The sequence below is a fragment of the Amblyomma maculatum genome, chromosome 3, assembly GCF_055883805.1.
Source record: "Amblyomma maculatum isolate TAMU_Amacu chromosome 3, ASM5588380v1, whole genome shotgun sequence".
NCBI lineage: Eukaryota > Metazoa > Arthropoda > Arachnida > Ixodida > Ixodidae > Amblyomma > Amblyomma maculatum.
Window position 1 is genome coordinate 132,249,407 of NC_139346.1, and position 19,372 is coordinate 132,268,778.

Sequence of the window (19,372 nt, forward strand, 5' to 3'; positions counted from 1 at the left end):
AGCAACACTGTGTGCTCGCTATAGAAAAGCATGCAGCCTCATCCGCATCCGAGTCAGTTGATTCACTCAAGGTGTTTGTCATAAAGCTGTTATCGCCGTGGCTGTCATGAAAGGCAGGTGGCACAAGCTTTTTCTGAATTGAAGTTTTTGCAGCTAATAGATTCCACTGCTGTCATTTGTCTATTTCTTTTTCATGAACGCTAGAAAAAATTTTCGGAATCATTGCAGTCTTAAATAACTCTGCTAAATGGGGTACAGAATAAATTTCCATGCAGTTTTTGGACTAAAGTAAGTTCTTTTTTTACTTCGACCCTCGTTAATTCGGAAGTTCAGATAATTTGAACTAGGAGCTCAGTCGCGGCCGGTGCCCACTGAGAGGGGACACATACAAAACGTGAGAGCGATTAGCCGCAGCGCGACGGCTGATAGCAATTGTTTGCCTGCATCCAACAGGGTAGATGGCAATGACAGGCGGTGTGCGGCAAACACACCGGTGTCCGGCGACGCATTGAGGTGCGGCACGCGCCACCAGCAGTCACCCTCCCGAACCTGAATTGCACGTAACTGTTGTGCCCGCACACGTTGTGTGCGCTGTGGCAGGTGTGACGGGGATCGGAAGTTCGCGTTTCCGAGATAGAGCTCAATCTCATAGCTTTGGGTTTGCTTTGACTCCATGCCGACCCGTGGCTGCCATAGGGCGCGCACATCGGAAGCTGCTCGGGACGTTACTGTTCTTTTATTTTTGTTTTGGGATAGCATCATGGTGTTTTAACACATATGTCTAGTGCGTGCGTCCACATTCTGCTGCCAGCTGATAACGCGCAGTTCCACTGCACTGCAAGCTTCGCTGCAGTGCTTCACCATGCAAATCTGTGGTGACGCATCCTCAAAGCGTATAAAGGGGCCACTTTGTGCAGTGGTCTCAATACAACCGAGTAGCACGACATAAGAGTAGGGAGGCTTTTACGATTTTAAAGCAATCCTTCAACCTTTCCGGCAGTGTTCATATGCAAAGCAAAACGCGTGACAAAACTGGGAATAAAGGTCTTTTTTACTTGTTTCATCTCAGATGCTGGCAGCGGTCATGCAGGTAAAATTACGGTAACACGCACATTTCAGCATTTTTTTCGATTTCATTTGAACTTTAGGCTAATTTGAACATTTTCTCTGCTTTATTGGCGGTCAAATTAAATAGAGCTTTCTTAAGGTGTGAGAATAAAATGGGCTTAGTAGCATTTCATGCCGTCAGCCTACTCCAAAGTGTTCCTAAATAGCCCATAAATTGCTCCAAACGTGCTCTGAAATCGAACTTTAGCTGTTCCAAAATGAGACTTTTGCTGCTCTCATGCCTGCTTCCATCCTTGTGTTGAGGATCCGCTTGATGATCATTACTGCTACTAGATGTTTGTTCTTTCAGGTGCATCGGAACCGAAGAACATGGCATACATGACTCGCCTAGGCATCTGGGGTGAAGGAACACCCTTCCGGGAATTCTCAGACTTCATCTCAGCTGTCGAAAAGCGAGGCGTCGGCGCCATGGAGCTGGTTGCCATGGACATGAAGGTCAGGCACTTGAGCTCTACAGCAGCGTCTGCTCAGCTAGAACAGAAGCTGAAGTAGTGCTTACGGCTGGGCTGCTGGTGGAAGCTTTGGCCTCGTTTCGTTAAAGTTTTGGCGTTCAAATCCATAGGGGAGCATGTTTTTACCTTTGTGTTCAAGTAATACACACTTTTAGTTTGGCACCAGCTGAAGTTGAACCTTTGTGTGAGCCTTGATGCTGACTAGGCCAGGGGATCACTTTAGACAAAATGAGGCTCAAAATGAGGTAATTGATTTCAACTGGAGTTCGCAGTGAAGGCCAACTGAAACGAAATCTTATTTCTCTCAAAATGACTGTATATCTTTTTGATATGTCATAAAACTAGTCATGACCAAGTTCTAGGCATGTATGAAAGGATGTAGCGGAGATATAGGATGTTTAAGAGCCCTGTAGCAGATGACGTGTGGCATGTCACGCAATTAGGCGGCTTGCCGGATATGATAAAGAACCGGGCGCAGAGAGCTGACTAGCAGACGACAATCATGCACCAATCGCAGTCAGGTGGCAAGTAGAAGAGAAATTTGGACTCTGCGGTTGTTGGGGTTTCATCTGTTCGCAGCGATAATGAGTACCGGAAGTGCGAGAACCGTGCCGAGCCTCTCTGCAACCGTTGGGTGCCCAAACACATTCACCATACCCGAAGTAAGCCTGCATCAATTTCCAATGAACAGCAAGCTGCGAAAGCAGTGGGTGTTGGCAATGAACACAATAAATGGAAGCAAACGCAGCACAGCGCACTTGGTTCAGCTCATGAAAAATTAGAATGTTGTGCACGTCTCAAACCTGGCTGCAAGTCTGCCATTTGTATCTTTTAAGAGGCTTCTGAATGCCGGCGCAGAGCCTCCCCGATTTCTGCCTGTAGGTACGTACATTTCGATGAGTGAGTGATCATGGGCAATGCACAACTGGATGAAGAGTCTTGCACATCACTCTCTGCCCACGTGTTAGTCTTTAAATGGATAGAATGCATTCATCCCCAGGTGAAAAAAGAAAAAAGAAAAATGTGTTTTCATGCGCTGGAGTTATTAATAAAAATAAAGAGCGGGGCTCATGCCACCGATGTATCTGATGTGCTGGCTTTGGATATGATTGTTGTGAATACCACCTGCGTTTTCTGTTTTTCTCTTTTCTGCAGCTGAGAGGCATGTACATGGCCCGCCAGTTGAGCTTCACTGGTGTGTCCTTCAAGATTGAGGAGATCCCCCTGACAAAGCAGTTCATCTCCATGTACAACGAGTCTGTGAAGCTGGTACGTTCCCCATATTTGATTCCCCCTTAGACCTTCGTTCACTAACATGGCACTTGGGCTAAGTGCTGGTAAGGAGATGTTTTCGTTCCTGCATAAATAGAACAACACAGCTTGATGGTCTACTTCGCTGGTTCACAGCCAAGGTCTGATCCCATATTACTTTGTCTTGGCTTTTGCTGCAGTGGGTGGATGCCCGTGCGATGTTCCAAGAGGCGGCTGAGCTGATGGAGGGAGACTCGCGCATCAAGAAGACCATGTGGGGCCAATTCTGGGCCTCGCATCAGCGTTTTTTCAAGTACCTCTGCATCGCCTCCAAGGTGCCCTTTGTCGTGTCGCTGGCCCGTGAAGCGGTCAAGAACGACAAGGTGGGTTTGGGCGCTCACTGTTGAATTCAAAGAGTGTAGAGAATGCTTTCTACCAGTGTCTTAGAAGTTGAAAAACAATGAAGAGATTACTTCAAGGCCGAGCTGAGGACAGTAGATTTTAAAGCTTTATTTATAAGGAGGCCAACGGGCCTGGTAAGGGCTTTCCCCCCTAGGGTAAACAAATTGCATTTGACACATACATACAAAAGTAACAGGTACACTAAGTGTAGCAATCATGTAGACACTTATTCCCATATTAAAAGGAAAAATTCACAACCAACAGCTATGAAGAAATACAAGAAGTTGGACAATACTACATATATATATAAAGCTCGTTAATTCGACTCCCGTTAATTTGGAAAATTGGATCATTCGACCTTTGTGCCTGGTCCCCAGAATTATGTATAGGAGTCTATGTGACGAAACTCTCGTTAATTCGGACGGATTTGACCGCACAACAGATAATTCGAACAACTTCGGGCAGCTACCGAGGCTCGAAAACGAAAATAAGACGAACGCGGCGCAAAAGCGATACCCAAAAGCAGCATTGCCATGGACATCAATTAATCAAGTTGGCTCGACTTGTGGCTGGATGGGCGCTTTTTCTTGTTTTTTTCACGAGTCGACGTTACTGGCGGTGCCATTTTCTCGTTTTGCTGCTGTCGGTGCGCTACGCTGTTGTATTGAAGACTGCTTGCTTTAGTGTGGCTCATTGCTTCTCTGTTGTGCGCTGGTATCACCGCACTCGCCCCCGCTGGCAACACCGGCGAAACGGCCGAAGAGCTATGAGGCCAAGGACTTGGCTGACATTGGAAATTTTTCGCGGCTGGATACAAAAGTTAGACCGACAGTTTTCCGCGAAGAACCGCAAGGTGTTAATTGTCCTTGACAACTGTAGTGCACATAACAGTGCCACCTGACTGAACAACATTGAAGTTGTTTTTTTGCCGTCCAACACTACATCGGCCCTCCAACCGATGGATCAAGGTATAATTCAGTATGTGAAGACTAAATACCGCAGGCGCGTGCTGGAACGCATGCTGCTGTGCAATGAAGTCGGTAAGCAGTACGACATGGATCTTCTGAGCGCGGTCAACATTCTTGCCTACGTTTGGAAGAACACGCCTGCGCACGTCATCGCTAACTGTTTTCGACACAGTGGCTTCGTTTTGCCTGAGCCCTGCAATGACACAATGGCAGAAGTGTCGCCAGACGACAATGCAGATGACTGCCCGGATTTCGGAGGTGTGCTGCCGGATGCGGTGACACTCGCCGATTACATCAGCATTGATGACGGCGTTGCTACAGCCGGCTCTCTAACTGAGGATGAAATAGTCTGGGACGTACTGCACGGCGAAGATTCGGAGGAGGAAGAGGGGCTACGAGAGGAGCAGCCTCGGCCCCCTCGCACTGTGAAGGAAGCAGCAGAGGCCCTCGTGGTGTTAGAGGAATTTTATTGGGGCACTGCAGATGGCATGCGCGCTGCTGAGCACCTGGAAGGACTGAGGAAAATAGTATCCGCGCGGGTTTCTGCGGGAAAGCAGGCAAGCATCCATGATTACTTTAAGTAATAAAGGTATGTTAAAATAAAATCTGCATGTTTTTTTTTTTTTTCTCGATAATTCGGACATATCTTACGGTCCCTAGAAGTCCGAATTAACGAGCTTTTATTATATATATACACACACAGCAACCCAAAATACACACACACTCTCTCTCTCTACAGTACATGTTGCACTAGCTTACATATTTGTTAAGGAGATACAAGCTATAGCAAAAAGGGGAACTATACGAGAAAATAGACATTCTTATTCACATAGCACTCATTCACTATTATAAAACTACAGTACACAAGCCATGCAGCAGACTCGTGTAGTCAACACTGCAATCACATTTTTCTTGTATATTTCTTGAATTTGACATAGTTACAGAAGTTCGGGAATATTTGTTTTCATCCAATAGGGCACTGGTGTGGTATCTGATGATTTTATACCCATAATTTGTTCTTGCTTTTGGTGCTTTTATTGCAATCTGCAAAAAGTGGTACGAGTTTCACGGTACCTTTGTTGCTCCTAAAAAAAAAAAACTTAGGTTCATAATGAATTGTATGGGTCCGTGCTCTCTGTATAATTATTGTAACTTGTAACTTTCATTTATGTGCACCTATTTTATGTAGTTCTTGTATCTCTGCTTCAGAAACGAAGGAGAAGCCCCTCACATGAATAAAGAAGTTCAGTATTGTGTTAAGTTTCTCGTCGGTAGGAGCAGTCAGCTCACCTCTGATTTTGGTATGTTTGGAATGTTCGAGGCATTGTGTATGCCATTGTGCATATTGCACACTTTGCTCATGGTTTTACAATTTGTTTGTTTCTCTCTCCTCTCTAGTGTGTTGTGATCGGCCTGCAGTCCACAGGAGAGGCCAGGACACTGGAACAGCTGGAGGAACAAGGTGGCGAGCTCTCAGACTTCGTCTCAACGGCAAAGTAAGCGTACTGCTTTGGGAGGTGCAGAGAGTCTGACTGCTTTCCATGTACCTGGGCAAAAGGGCTTTTTATAGAAAAAGAGCTGCAGATTGTTATCCATGGAGGTAACGCGTGCCTTTCTCAGAGACGAGTATTTGTGAGAAAAGCCATGGTTGGGCGGTGTACTTCTGAAGAATGTTACTTTCACTCTGCTAACATGCTTGGCTAATGTGCAGAGGCACAGTTGGCGCTGCTTCTGCAAAGGAGCAGAAAGGTGAAGATTATTCGCAAAATTAAGCGGGGAGGCTACCCTTGAACACCAACTTTTTTATTTCTTGGGGTATCTGAATGAAATTTTCAGGGTATGCTCATAGTACACACATTTGAAGAACTACCAAGTTTCATGGAGCTGGGCTCATCGGTTCTCAAGTTAGAGGAGTGTATCAAGATAGTTTACATAGGTCCCTAGGGGCGGGCCTGGAGAATTTGCAAAATGTGCTAGCAGTGTGAAATTTGTTATGGTCATTCCTGGATAGTTTCCCCAGGGCAAGACAATTCCCTTTTTCCAAATTTCCTCTCTGAAAAATTTTAGTACAGCCCCAAATTTAGTGTTCAAATTTACACCTGACTTAACGATATTTTAATTGACTGCCCCTAATTACACATGAAATATTTTGAAAAAAAAAAAAACGAATTGTCTTGCCCTCAGAATTTTACTTAGGTATACAGTTGAATCCCGCTATAACGAAATTCACGGTGCACGAAAAAAAATTCGTTCTCGCGGAACTTCGTTATCGCAAAAATTTGATGTGAAACGCAGAAAGAATTGCCCAAGCAGCAGCAAAGGCGTTTAATGCCAAAAATCTGTAAGCTTGGTTTGCTTACGCTTCACGGCGAGCAACGCCGTCACGCGATTTTCGCACTCGGTCAGCAAACCCATTGCAACATCGTCGTCTCGGACAGCAACGAAATTCCTGATGACATCAAAAGCGTCCATCACCTGTACGGCGGTTGCCGCAGCCGGCGCTTCCTGTACGTCGTCGTCTTCTTCATCGGAAGAGTCCTTATCATTCCGGGCAGCTTTTATGATCTGCTCATCACTCACATCTTCGTGAACAACAACACAAGCGTCAGCGCCGATGTATTCGTCGAGCTCGAGATTAGGCGGCACGGTTCCTATTTATTTCTCCCAGCGTTTTCCAAGCGGCCGCGATCCCCGGAGCCGGTGACGCCTCTTCGTCGTCGTCTGTAACGCCTGGTGTTAGGCCAGCAGAGTGTACGGGTCGACCTTCGGCAAATCCGGCGTGCCTGAAACAGTTCACAATTACTGAGCGCCCCAGTGTGCTCCAGGCAGCAGACATAATCTGCAGTGCCACGTACAAGTCCACCTTCGTGTCTCGGCCGGTTTCAGTGTTAAAAAGCAGCTGCTGAATTAACCTCCCGCGGTAAGCGCGCTTCAGGCTAAGAATCACGCCCTGATCGAGAGGCTGTAAGACAGACGTGCAATTGGGAGGGAAAAACCTCAGCTCCGTGTTAGTGAGCTTGACTTCGTCGGAGTGATGCGCTGAACAATTGTCCAAAAGCAAGCAAACTTTACGGCCCTGCCGCTTCATGTCGCGGTCGAATGCCATCATCCACTCGGTGAAAATAGCGCGGGTCATCCATGACTTGTTGTTCGCCTTGTACTGCACAGGTAGGCTACGAGTTCCCTTAAAATAGCGCGGCTTGGCACTTTTGCCTATGACTAACGGCGGACGCTTGTCCGAGCCATCCATGTTTGTGCAAAGCAGCACTGTGATGCGTTTTTTGCTGTGTTTGCCGCCGTGACAGCGCTGCCCCTTGAAGTCGAGCGTCCTAGCCGGCAACATCTCGTAGAATAGCCCGGTCTCGTCGGCGTTGTAAATGTCTGCAGGCGCGAAGTTGCTTAAAAATCCGGCCATGTTACTCGCCTTCCAAGCAGCTGCTCCGTCCACGTCTGCTGACATTGACTCGCCGCACAACACTTTTCCAACGATGTTATGGCGGGCCTTGAAACGGTTTAGCCAGCCAATGCTGGCTTTAAAATCATCAATGCCAAGTAGGCATGCATAGTTCAAGGCTTTCTGCTGGACGATGCTTCCGGACAGGGGGACGTTGCTGGCTCGTGCTTCCACAAACCACGCATGCACTGCTTTGTCCAACTCTTCATGGAGGGGCCGCGTCACTTTTTTGTGCTTCGAGGATGTGCCTGAAGCAAGTGCCATTCTCACGCTGTCCTTATTGCCTAGAATCGTTGACAGCGAACTTGCAGGAATTCCGAAGTCTTCAGCAATTGCCGCTTTCTTCCTTCCGCTTTCTGCTTGGGCGATTACTTGAGCTTTTTGCTCAAGGGAAAGAGTTTTGCGTTTTTTCACTTGCGTTGCCATCGTGTCCTGCGGATGAAAACTCGTCGTTGTCGAAGAGAAAGGCAGCGAGTGAACAACGCGACCACGACACAAAGCCAAAATGGCGGAACTGCAATCACGTGATTTCATGCTTAATGTGGCTTTGGATTTGACTTGGACTTCTCGCCAATAAAACTAGTTTCGGTTTCGATTTTGAACGCGAAAATTTCGTTGAAGCGGAAACGCTCTGCAAAAATGGTTCGTTGTGCAGAGAAATTTAGGCCATTAATTCTTATAGGATACTCGCGGGGAATAAAAAATTATTCGTTGTCGCGGAAATTTCGTTGTGGCGGTATTCGTTGTGGCGGGATTCAACTGTATAACAAAAAAACCTCATGAAAATCCAATAAGCGGTTCTTGAGCTATGACTTTCCCTAGCAGCCACACCGTGCAAAAAAATTGATTCTGAGAAAACGGCTCTCAAAGGTTGAGAGAACAATAACTTTTTTGTTTCTCAAGTTATCATGATGAAATTTTCAAGACAGGCTCATGACATTAACAAATGAAATACCACCAAGTTTCATAGAATTGTGCACGCTAGTTCTCAAGTTACAGAAGCATACCAAACTGGTTCGAGTAGGTCCTTTATATCAAGCCTGGAGAAATTGTGAAAGGTACTGGCATTGTGCAATTTGTCATGCTGATTCCTAGATAGGTTCCTCAGGGCAAGACAAAGCCCTTTTTCTAAATTTTCTTGCTGAAAAATAGCATAGAATTGGAATTTTTGTTATCAATTAGACCTATGTTTGTTAACCAAATTAATTATGACAAATTTCAGACATAATATTTTGAATACATGGGCTTGCCTTGCCCTCAAAAATTTATTCAGGTACAGTCGAGCCCACTTATAACGGCCCCACTTAAGGCGAACACTCGCAATTATCACGAACAAGTCCGGTGCGGCCGTCAAAATATACATTAGGGCTATGGCGCTCCGTCGATCTCGGCTGCAGCGAACGTCTGTGCGACTAGCCGATCGGCTACAGCGAATGCCTTGGTGCCGCGGACCACTTTCCACATGCTGAGATCCGTCGATCCTGAGCTCAAGCCGCGACAATCGGCATTCCCGATTCCCCCACGGCATTTCGCCCTAGCATGGTGGGCGGCGCAGACGCAGCAAGCGGTTTCCCGGTTTATCTATCGCAGCATCTCGCCAGAGGAACGAGGAGCGGCCCAAACGCGGCAAGCGACTTCTCGGGTTATCTTCCGCGGCATAAGCGCCGTAACGAAAAAAAAAAAAAAAAAGCTAGCCAAGTCTGCACTGAACGCGTGTCGCACCTCGAGGCATGGTGAGCGACCACGCAACGTTTAACACGTTGCACGAAACCGTTCGGAGGGCACGACAAGAGATCGTAAATCCGGCGATCGCAAAAATGGCGAAGCCAACAACGACAGCAAACAAAGAGCCGTAGCAGACGACGCGGGGAGGCGGAGACCGACGCGTCAGCGGCCGCAGCAGCCAATAGTAGTCGCCCGATCCCCCGCGTTCTCGCGGAGCGCGCTATTGCCCAATCGCAGCCTTGAATTCGAGCGCGGCAAGCTTGAAAGCCGCCACGAGGCTCTCAATTGGTAGCAAGCCACGCCTCGAATGCGCCGCCGTCGCCGCCGCCGAGGGTGGCAGAAGAAAGCGCAAGAATTCACAAACAAAACAAGACCAAGATGGCGGCGCTCAGTTCGCCGGGAGAGGAATGGTGCGCGCGCGAAGTTTGGGAATTTTCGGCGCTTGCTCACTGCTCCGCGGCTGCCGCCGCTTGTTAAATAATTAATTTCGAGTATTTCTACGGCGAGTTGGACATTGATAATTACAGAAATGATTGTTTTTAAGACATACTACCGGAATATATAATCTTCCAAAAATCGACTTTTTCGCGATTTTTCGGTTTTAAAAGGTCGCGTCCCCCCTTAAATACAAGACTGGACGTGAAGGAGTGGCAATAACAGTCGGCACCTGTTCTGGACGTCCTTGTGTGTGGCCTGGGATGTTCAGCCAGTGTTTGAAGTCTTGCTGGCTGGCTTTCACTGTGGTTATAGCGGTTGATGGGATGTGCAAATGAGATCCAGTATATTTAGAAAACGTGCTATGCAGCAGGTGTTGGGTACCCATGCTCTTCTCAGCTGCATACTTGCAATCCTAGAAAAGCAGTCGCTCCCCTTTTCTTTTTCTTTTGTGGTTATACGCACAATCTTTTTGTTCTAACTTTTTTGTGTGTAAGCATTGTGATTCCTTCGAATGATGTGCATGCCTCACGGTTACTGGCATTCTTCTGTTGAATGCTGAGGTGAAGTCTATCTGTGTCAGTGGCACAGAATTGTGGGCTGTGAAGTGAACCCTGCCTTTGCCTGCAGGGGGGTCCTGCAGACTCTGATTGAGAAGCATTTCCCGGCACCCAACCGCAAGAAGTCCCTGAAGCTTCTGGGGCTGGGTGGCATAGTAGATGAGCTGAGCCCCTCGCCGCCCCCGTCATCTTCGACGGGGGGACACAAGCGGAAAAGTGCTCGACAGGCTCGGCAGGGGGTAAAGCGCTACAGGGAGGCTTCCTCAGCAGATGATGACAGTGATGTGGATGTCAGGAGCGAGCCGGAGAGCGACTTTGAGCCGTCTGTGTCCAGTTCGGCTGCGGAAGAGTCCGAGCCCAGCTCAGCTGTCGAATCGGACGCAGAGGACGACTTCAACCCTTTCGGCGATGACTCGGACAGTGACGGTGAGCTTGGGACCTGGGAAATGGTATTTTATTACAGTTGAGCCTTCTTATAACAAGCAGGGGTATAAGAAACTATTCGATGAAACATAGTAAAAGGCAAGTTTTGTTGGTTCATGGTTTCATACAATGGAAGTCCTTTCTGTATAACAAGGGAAAAATAAATTGCAAATATGATACTTGATTGGTTAAAACAAAGCATTTTTGTGTTCACATGGCCAAAAGTAACTCGAAGAAATTTGATTGGTTTCATCTCAAATACAGACGGCTAAGTGTTCATTATATGAAATTACTGTGCTGCAAATGATTGTCAGCAGTTTTTTTTTTTTTTCTTTCTTTTTTTTTTTTTTCAGGAACTTTCGATAAATTGATGGTTCCTTATTTCCTATTTCTAATCTCTATGTATCCTTGAGGGCCAAATTGACTTGAGTTCACTGTATCTGAAAAGTTGAGAATATTTGGCAGTGTTTTGAATCTCAAAGTGTATTCGGCGATTTTCCAATATTCGCACACCCCTATTATTTTTGTTTTAATCATTGATAGCAGTAGCCTATTTATGGAAAGTTAACTATGATGCAAATTTAATGAATGTTCTGAATCCACTGTCGCATTGACGCCCATAGTCTATATATATATACAGTAGAATCTCGGTGATACGAACTCTGCTTATACGAAATTCGGTGTGATACGAATTCATAAAATTCCCCGGCCGAATTGCATTGCGATCAGTGGGCAAAAAATCGGATGTTCCGAACACTTTTTCTTTTCGCTACGGGTGATACGAACTTCGGTATCGCGACCGGTCGAGGCCCACGCGCACACGCACAGCGAGAAAAGCGTGCGCAGCGGCGCAGCACTGATAGCACGGATCACGCACACGCGCGCGAAAGAAGAAAAAAAATTACAGCGGGAAAAAGCTGGCTTGGCAACCCGCGGCAGCAGCGAAGTTGGCGAAGGAAGGCGGCGATGTCTTGCCCTCTCTCTCTCTCTCTCTCCGCATTTTTTTTTTTTTTTTTTTTTTTTTTTTTTTTTTTTTTTTTTTTTTTAGTTGTGCGCACGGCCTTACGGCCCTCTCCACTTTTCTCCGCCGTCCTGCAGGCCACGCTCTTCTGTTTTCTGGAGTCTCCGCTGCACACGTTGCTTCGTTTTCTCGTTTGTTGAGGCTGACACCGCGTTGATAGCGCGTCGTTTTGTGATCATCTCGGCAACGCTAAAAGGTACATCATACTGCAATGTCACGGAAGAGAAAGGCGCTGACCTTTAAAGACAAATTGGAAATTTTAAATAAGGTGGACAAGGAGCCCAAGAAAAGGCGCACTGACATGGCCAAGGAGCTAGGCCTGCCGCTGTCAATGTTGTCAACGATGGTTGGTCAGCGCGACCAAATTATGCAGAATGTGCAGCACTTCGCGATGAATTCTAAAGAAGCCAAAACTGCCCACCATGTGAAGTTGGAAGAGGTTCTTCTAACGTGGTTCAGAGAGGTCACGGCGGCCGGCGTCAACATCGACGGAAAAGTGCTTCGTGAGAAGGCAGCGGACATTGCACTCACACTTGGAATTGGCGAATCTCCAGATCACTCTTCTGGACGCTGTGCATTTTCTTGCAATCGCCTGGGATCGCGTCGTTCCTACGACCATCACCAATTGTTTCGCGAGTGTGGGGTTTTCAAATCCGCTGTGGCTACTGCCTCGCAAGTGCCAGACCCGATTCCCATCGATGTCTGGAATCAACTTGACGTCGACTGTTGCGTCGACGATTTCGTCACCGCGGACGACGACCTCGCCACCTGTGGTCTCCGCACGGTTGAAGATATTGCGGAGGAAGCGTCATCACAGCCTGGCATTCCATGCAGTGACGAAGATGACGACGACCAAAGTGTTGATGACCCACCGCCGACGGCAGCAGAAACGATGCACACCATCGATGTTCTGCGGCGCGCCGTGACCTCTGAGTCTGTGCGGGAGAAGACAGCGGCCCAATTTTTCAGTTTTCAAAACTCTCTGTTATCAGATCTCGCGGAAAAGAAGGTGCAGAAAAATATACGCGATTTCTTTCAACGAAAATAAATATTTCGTACCTGTTGGAAGGCTTGAAAATGGATTTTGCTCGTTTTTTGGTGATACGAAATTTCGGGTGATACGAAAATTTTTGTCTCCCTTTGAATTTCGTATCACCGAGATTCTACTGTATTGTGAAGAGGAAGTAGTGCACGAGAAACAATCCAGGCAGTGGCATCGTGATCGCTGCACGTGTTGCACCTGACTGTGTTCGCTGCCGACCTTTCCAGTCCTGTTGACAGAGTCCTGCTGATCTACTCAATAAACCCCCATCTTACATTTGGTGGATGTGCCGATTAAGATCTATCCTCTCACCCTGGAACTCCGCAGCCACACATTACCACCTCCTGTGATGCCTGAAGACGTTAACCACCAAGCCGTGCAAGTTGGCTCGGCCATCATCTGTTCCGGCTCCCTCCGCCAGCGAGACCCTGCCATCTTTAGCGGCACTGATGACCATGACGTCAAGGACTGGCTTACGTCCTACGAAAGAGTGAGCGCTTACAACAAATGGGACGCGGAAACGAAATTAAGCAACGTGATTTTCTCTCACCGACGTAGCCAATCTATGGTTTCGGAACCATGAAGTGGACATTCCATCATGGTCCGTGTTCAAAGCCAGCTTCTCGGAAGTTTTCGGCCGTCCGGCTGTGAGAAAACTCCGCGCTGAACAGCGCTTGCGTGCGCGGTCTCAGCAGGTTGGTGAAAATTTCACCAGTAATATCGAGGACGTCGTCGACTTGTGCAAGCGCATGAATGCTCAGATGTCAGAGGCCGACAAGATTAAGTACATTCTGCAAGGCATTGATGACGACGCCTTCCAAATGCTGAATGCTCGAGATATCCGCACCGTCGCAGAAGTGGTCACACTGTGTCAAAGTTATGATGAACTGCGCAAACAAAGGGCCATAACTCGCGCGAACGCCATGCATTCTGAGTTTCTCGCTGGCCTGACAAATGCAGCTGAACATTCTGCGCTCCTGCCACAAATCAAGAGCTTCATTCGGGAAGAAGTTGCTCGACAGCTCTCCCTTATGTCCTGCCATGAAGGGCCTTCCGCCTACCTCGCTCCCAGTTTGCGCCAGATCATTCAAGAACAGGTAGCTGAATCCCCTCCTGCAGCCCCTCAATCCATGCCTGTCGCAGCCCCGTTGACATGCGGCTGTTGCGGCCCAACCACCACCTACGTATGCTCCGCCGCAACCTGCCTACGTTCAGCCGCCTCCTAGTCCTGCTCGAGAACCTGCGCAGTTTTCTCGACCGGCTCCGAGACCACGCACTCCCTGGCGCACGACAGATAGCCGGCCAATTTGTTACACTTGTGGGCTGGCTGGACATATTTCTCGTTATTGCCGAAATCGTCTCCCAGTGTCGGCACCACCTACTCGTGGCCCTAGGTACTGGTCTTCGACGCCTCAGTATTCCGCGCCTACTGAGCCTCCAGCCAACCGTCATTTCTCCCCAGACTGTTCAGCCATGTCCGACCACCGTTCACCGTCGCCGCGACGCCGGTCTGTCTCCGATGCGACGTCGACAGAACGCTTCACTTGAGGAAAACTAGAGGCCGCAGTTCCTGAGGCGAGAACTGCGACCCCGTCGAACTTCCCACGTGCTCATCTTTCGCCGGCAAACCTTATTGAAGTTTTCGTCGAGGGTGTTGCTGTCATGGCTCTAATTGACACTGGTGCTGCGATTTCGGTTATGGACGCAAAACTATGCAGCTCTCTAAAGAAAGTGAAGACGCCAATTGCGGGACTTTTGTTGTGAACGGCCAGCGCTCAGCATATCAAGCCTTTAGCAGCGTGCACCGCTCGAGTAGTTATCCAGAATTGCCTTTATACAATTGAGTTTGTCGTGCTGCCAAGTTGTTCACACGCTATAATTTTAGGCTGGGATTTCCTATCGCATCACGCTGCTATTATCTATTGTGCTCGAGCTGAAGTGGGGTTCTCGACTTTGCCCGATGCCTTACCAGACGCTGATCTACTAAATTCCTGTGCTAAAGCCCTCGTCGCCGAAGATATCGACCTTCCTCCCTGCTCTTCTGTGCTTATTCGCGTCGCTTGTGCCTCTGTTAGCGATGACACCGTCCTCTTCACACCAGCCCATACTTTCCTGCGCCGCAAGTGCCTACCATTGCCCTACGCTGTGCTCGCTATTTCCGTTGGCCTTTTAATGTTATGGGTCTCTAACCCATTTAACTCCCCTACTGCATTGCGCCATGGTGAATGCCTCGTCAGTATCCAGCCAATCGCATCTCTTCTGATCTCTGAGGAACCTGACGATGCGCCGCACTCTGCCGTGAATGCGCTCAGCCGCCCTTCACCTGCACCCGCTTGCCCCTCTACAGACTTGTTCCTCCGTTCCATTGACGCCGATCTTCCTCCAGCGCAGTGCACTCAGCTTTTGAACCTACTACATCACTTTCGCTCCTCCTTCGACTCTCATCAAAGTTCTTTGGGTCAAACTTCTACAATCACTCATCGCATTGACACCGGCACCCACGCACCACTGCGACAGCGCCCCTATCGTGTGTCTGCAACCGAACGCCAGGCTATTGAAGAGCAAGTCGACCTAATGATTAAGAATGGCGTGATTCAGCCCTCAAGCAGCCCTTGGGCGTCGCCTGTTGTCCTCGTAAAAAAGAAAGATGGTTCTATCCGCTTCTGTGTCAATTATCGCCGCCTTAATAAGATTAAACGAAAGGACGTCTACCCTCTTCCACGCATCGACGATGCTCTCGATTGTTTGCAAGGCGCCGAGCTCTTTTCTTCCCTAGACTTGCGTTCCGGGTACTGGCAAGTTCCCCTGGAAACGGCCGATCGCCCCAAAACTGCCTTTGTAACTCCCGACGGCTTGTACGAATTTACAGTTATGCCGTTTAGCCTTTGTGATGCTCCGGCAACATTTGAGCGGATGATGGACACCATTTTGCGTGGCCTAAAGTGGAAGACGTGCCTCTGCTACTTCGACGACATTGTCGTCTTTTCTCCTGACTTTGACACACACCTCTACCGTCTGAAGCACGTTTTTACCTGCCTATTTGATGCCGCACTGCAGCTGAATTTTAAAAAATGTCGTTTTGCCGCCTGGCGGCTCACCATTCTCGGCCACGTTGTCTTCAAAGAAGGTGTATCCCCAGATCCTGCCAAACTTCGTGCCGTAGCAGCCTTTCCCAAACCGACTTCCATCAAAGATCTATGTAGCTTCCCCGGGCTGTGCTCTTACTTTCGCCGCTTTGTTAGAAATTTTGCTTCAATTGCTACTTCCTTGACAGACCTTCTGTCCGGCAGTTCTGACCTTTCGTCGGGGTCGTCAACGTGCGACGATGCCTTCAATGCTTTACTCCGCATCCTCACGGTACCGCCTGTCCTACGTCACTTCGACCCCACAGCTCCTACTGATGTCCACACTGATGCCAGTGGTATTGGTCTCGGCGCTGTGCTCGCTCAGCGCAAATCAGGTTATACTGAATACGTGGTCGCCTATGCTAGCCGTACACTCACGAAGGCTGAATCCAATTACTCTGTCACTGAAAAAGAGTGTTTAGCGATTATTTGGGCTCTTACTAAATTCCGCCCTTACCTCTATGGCCGCCCTTTTGACGTAGTGACGGACCACCATGCGCTTTGCTGGCTTTCCTCACTGAAAGACCCGTCCGGCAGACTAGCAAGATGGGCTCTTCGCCTTCAGGAATACGATGTCCGCGTTGTTTACCGCTCCGGCCGCAAGCATCACGACGCCGACGCACTTTCCCGCTGCCCCCTTGTAGCTGAGGTCGCCAGCCTTTCCTCTTCCGACGATTCCCCGCCATCGCTTCACATCAATGACATGCCGTCAGCGCAACGGCAAGATCCTTGGATAAATTCTCTCCTCAATTTTACCTCCAATCCTACAGCTGCTTCTCCATCACGTGCTCTCCGCCGCCATGCTTCCCACTTTGCAATTCTTGATAACCTCCTCTGCCGCCGCAACTACTGCGCAGATGGCCGCAAGTGGTTGCTAGTTATTCCCCGGCAGCTACGTTCGCAAATCTGTGACTATTTCCACGCTGACCCACAATCCGGTCACGCTGGCGTCTTCAAGACATACACTCGTCTCCGGCTGCGTTACTACTGGCGGGGTATGTACACCTTCGTACTCAAGTACGTTCGCTCATGCCTCACCTGTCAACGTTGCAAGCCATCTCCTCAATGTTCTGCTGGAGAGTTGCTGCCGTTACCCAGCCCACCACGTCCTTTCGACCGCGTCGGCATTGATTTGTACAGGCCGCTTCCCTACACTGCGGCCGGCAACCGCTGGGCTATCGTAGCCGTTGATCATCTGATGAGGTGTGCAGAAACCGCCGCACTTCCATCTGCCACAGCGTCAGAAGTAGCTTCCTTTATTTTGCAGCGATTTGTTCTTCGCCACAGCGCACCTCGAGAGCTGCTCAGCGACAGAGGACGTGCTTTCTTATCAGCCCGACATATCAGAGTATACTCCTGCGTCTCAAGCAGCCCAGCATGCGGAAGACTGTCGACAAATTGCCCGCGCATTCACGGCTAACACCCAGTACCGCCATAAATCCAACCATGACAACCAACACTCAACACCGGACTTCTCTTCTGGCGCACTTGTTTGGCTGTGGATACCCTCAAATGCTCCTGGACTGTCTTCAAAATTTCTTGCTAAATACCATGGCCCATACCGAGTTCTGGAGTGCACCTTCCCGGTTAATTATGTGGTGGAACCTCTTGCGCCGTCTCATGATTTACGCCGGCGCGGACGAGAGATTGTTCACGTCCAGCGCCTCAAACCCTATTATGACCCTGCCGTCTTGCTCACGCCGCAAGTCGCCAGGATGTCTCCTCTTCGTCCCGGAGGTAATTGTGAAGAGGAAGTAGTGCACGAGAAACAATCCAGGCAGTGGCATCGTGATCGCTGCGCATGTTGCACCAGACTGTGTTCCCTGCCGACCTGCCCAGTCCTTTTTACCGAGTCCTGCTGATCTACTCAATAAACCCCCATCTTACAATATATATATACACACACACAGTAAAACCTCATTGATATGTTTTTTTTTTTAATATATATATATATATATATATATATATATATGCGAGAAAAAAGCGTATTGTCCGGGAAAACGTATGATCCGAACTCACCTTGATTTCCGAAAATCAAGACTAGAGAACGATGTTCAAGGGCATTTATTTCCATTTTCATTGCTTAAAGTAGTCGACCAGCGTTCGCTGATGAAGGGCACGACCATTAGAAAGGTAGAGCTGCTTTTCTAGCTCACTGATGTTTTTATCTGCAGCGCTGTTCTCTTTGTCGCGGAAAAAACTCCACAGCGCATGAAGTCTGGCGGCGGCCTAGGCAAAAGTAGTCGGGATGTCCTCTTCGTCGTCTTGGTCGCTGTCAGACGCTTTGCCACCTCGTACCTCGGCCACAATTTCGGCTACGCTTTGCGGCTCACAGGTCAGCATGTTGTCGTCGATGGCAGCAAACTGCAAACACGCCATCGGCACCGGTTGACCGAAACTCTTCGTCGATCTCTGCATGGTCGTCGCTGGGCTCCTGGGTCTCCTAGGCCCCTGGCACGCGCCGAAAACCGCACTTGTGAAAGCAGTTATGCACAGTTTCGCTCGTAACGCTTTCCCACGAACGGATCAAGTAGTGCATTGCGTCTAGCAACGACAACTTCCCCGGGTCGTGCTGTCGTGAAACACGATCCAGGAATCGTCTCGCAATGCACTTTCTACACAAGTGTTTCACGTTTTTTTATAATCCCAGCGTCTAAGGGCTGTAGATGACTCGTTGTGTTGCTCAGAAGAAAAATGACGCGGACGTTTCGAAGAAAAGTGTTTTTCGGGTGGGCCGCGCAATTGTCTAGAAACAGCAGCCTGTTCCGTCCTCTCGATCCGAGTCGTCCGTCGAGGTACCGAAGGAACACTTAGAAAATGCTGCACGTCATCCACGCCTTTGTGTTATTTTTATCAACACAAGGCAAATGTGTGATATTGCGCTAACAGCGCGGGTTCTTGGCTTTCCCAATTACCCAAGGCATATCGCCCCCACCTTCATTGCAGCATAAAAGGACCGTCACGCGGTCTTTGCTTACTTTGCCGCCGTGACAATCGTCGCCTTTCAGGCACAGCGTTTTGTTCGGTTGTACCTTGAAGAACAGTCACAGTTCATCGGCGTTGTACACGTCTCGTGGATCATGTGCATTCGAAATTCCGGGCAGCAACAAAATCCATTTTACGATGTCAGCTGGATTAACACTTGCAGCTTCGCTGTTCACTTGCCGATACGCGATGGCATGCCGAGCACGAAAGCGGCTAATCCAGCCATTCGAGGCGGTGAAGTCATCAATCTCAAGCGCATCTGCAATTTCCATTGCTTTCTCGCGAAGAATACTTCCGTCAAAGTTGACACGGACGCCCTCGCTTGTTTGAACCACTTCAGAAGTGCTTCTTCCAGCTCCCCATGCCTGGCACCAAGGGCCCCGTTTTGTCCCTGCGCCGAA

General features: G+C 48.8%; 1 protein-coding gene across 3 annotated transcripts in view; it reads left to right on the forward strand.

Moving 5' to 3' along the window:
• LOC146196058 (protein strawberry notch homolog 1-like) overlaps window positions 1-19,372 on the forward strand; it is a 54,908-nt gene that overhangs the window by 15,944 nt on the left and 19,592 nt on the right. For all 3 annotated transcript variants that reach the window (XM_084598067.1, XM_084598066.1, XM_084598068.1), the window contains exons 10-14: window positions 1,418-1,563; window positions 2,736-2,849; window positions 3,032-3,214; window positions 5,600-5,697; window positions 10,446-10,801. In XM_084598067.1, the coding sequence (XP_084454193.1) occupies window positions 1,418-1,563; window positions 2,736-2,849; window positions 3,032-3,214; window positions 5,600-5,697; window positions 10,446-10,801 (897 nt within the window). The remainder of the gene's footprint in view (window positions 1-1,417; window positions 1,564-2,735; window positions 2,850-3,031; window positions 3,215-5,599; window positions 5,698-10,445; window positions 10,802-19,372) is intronic.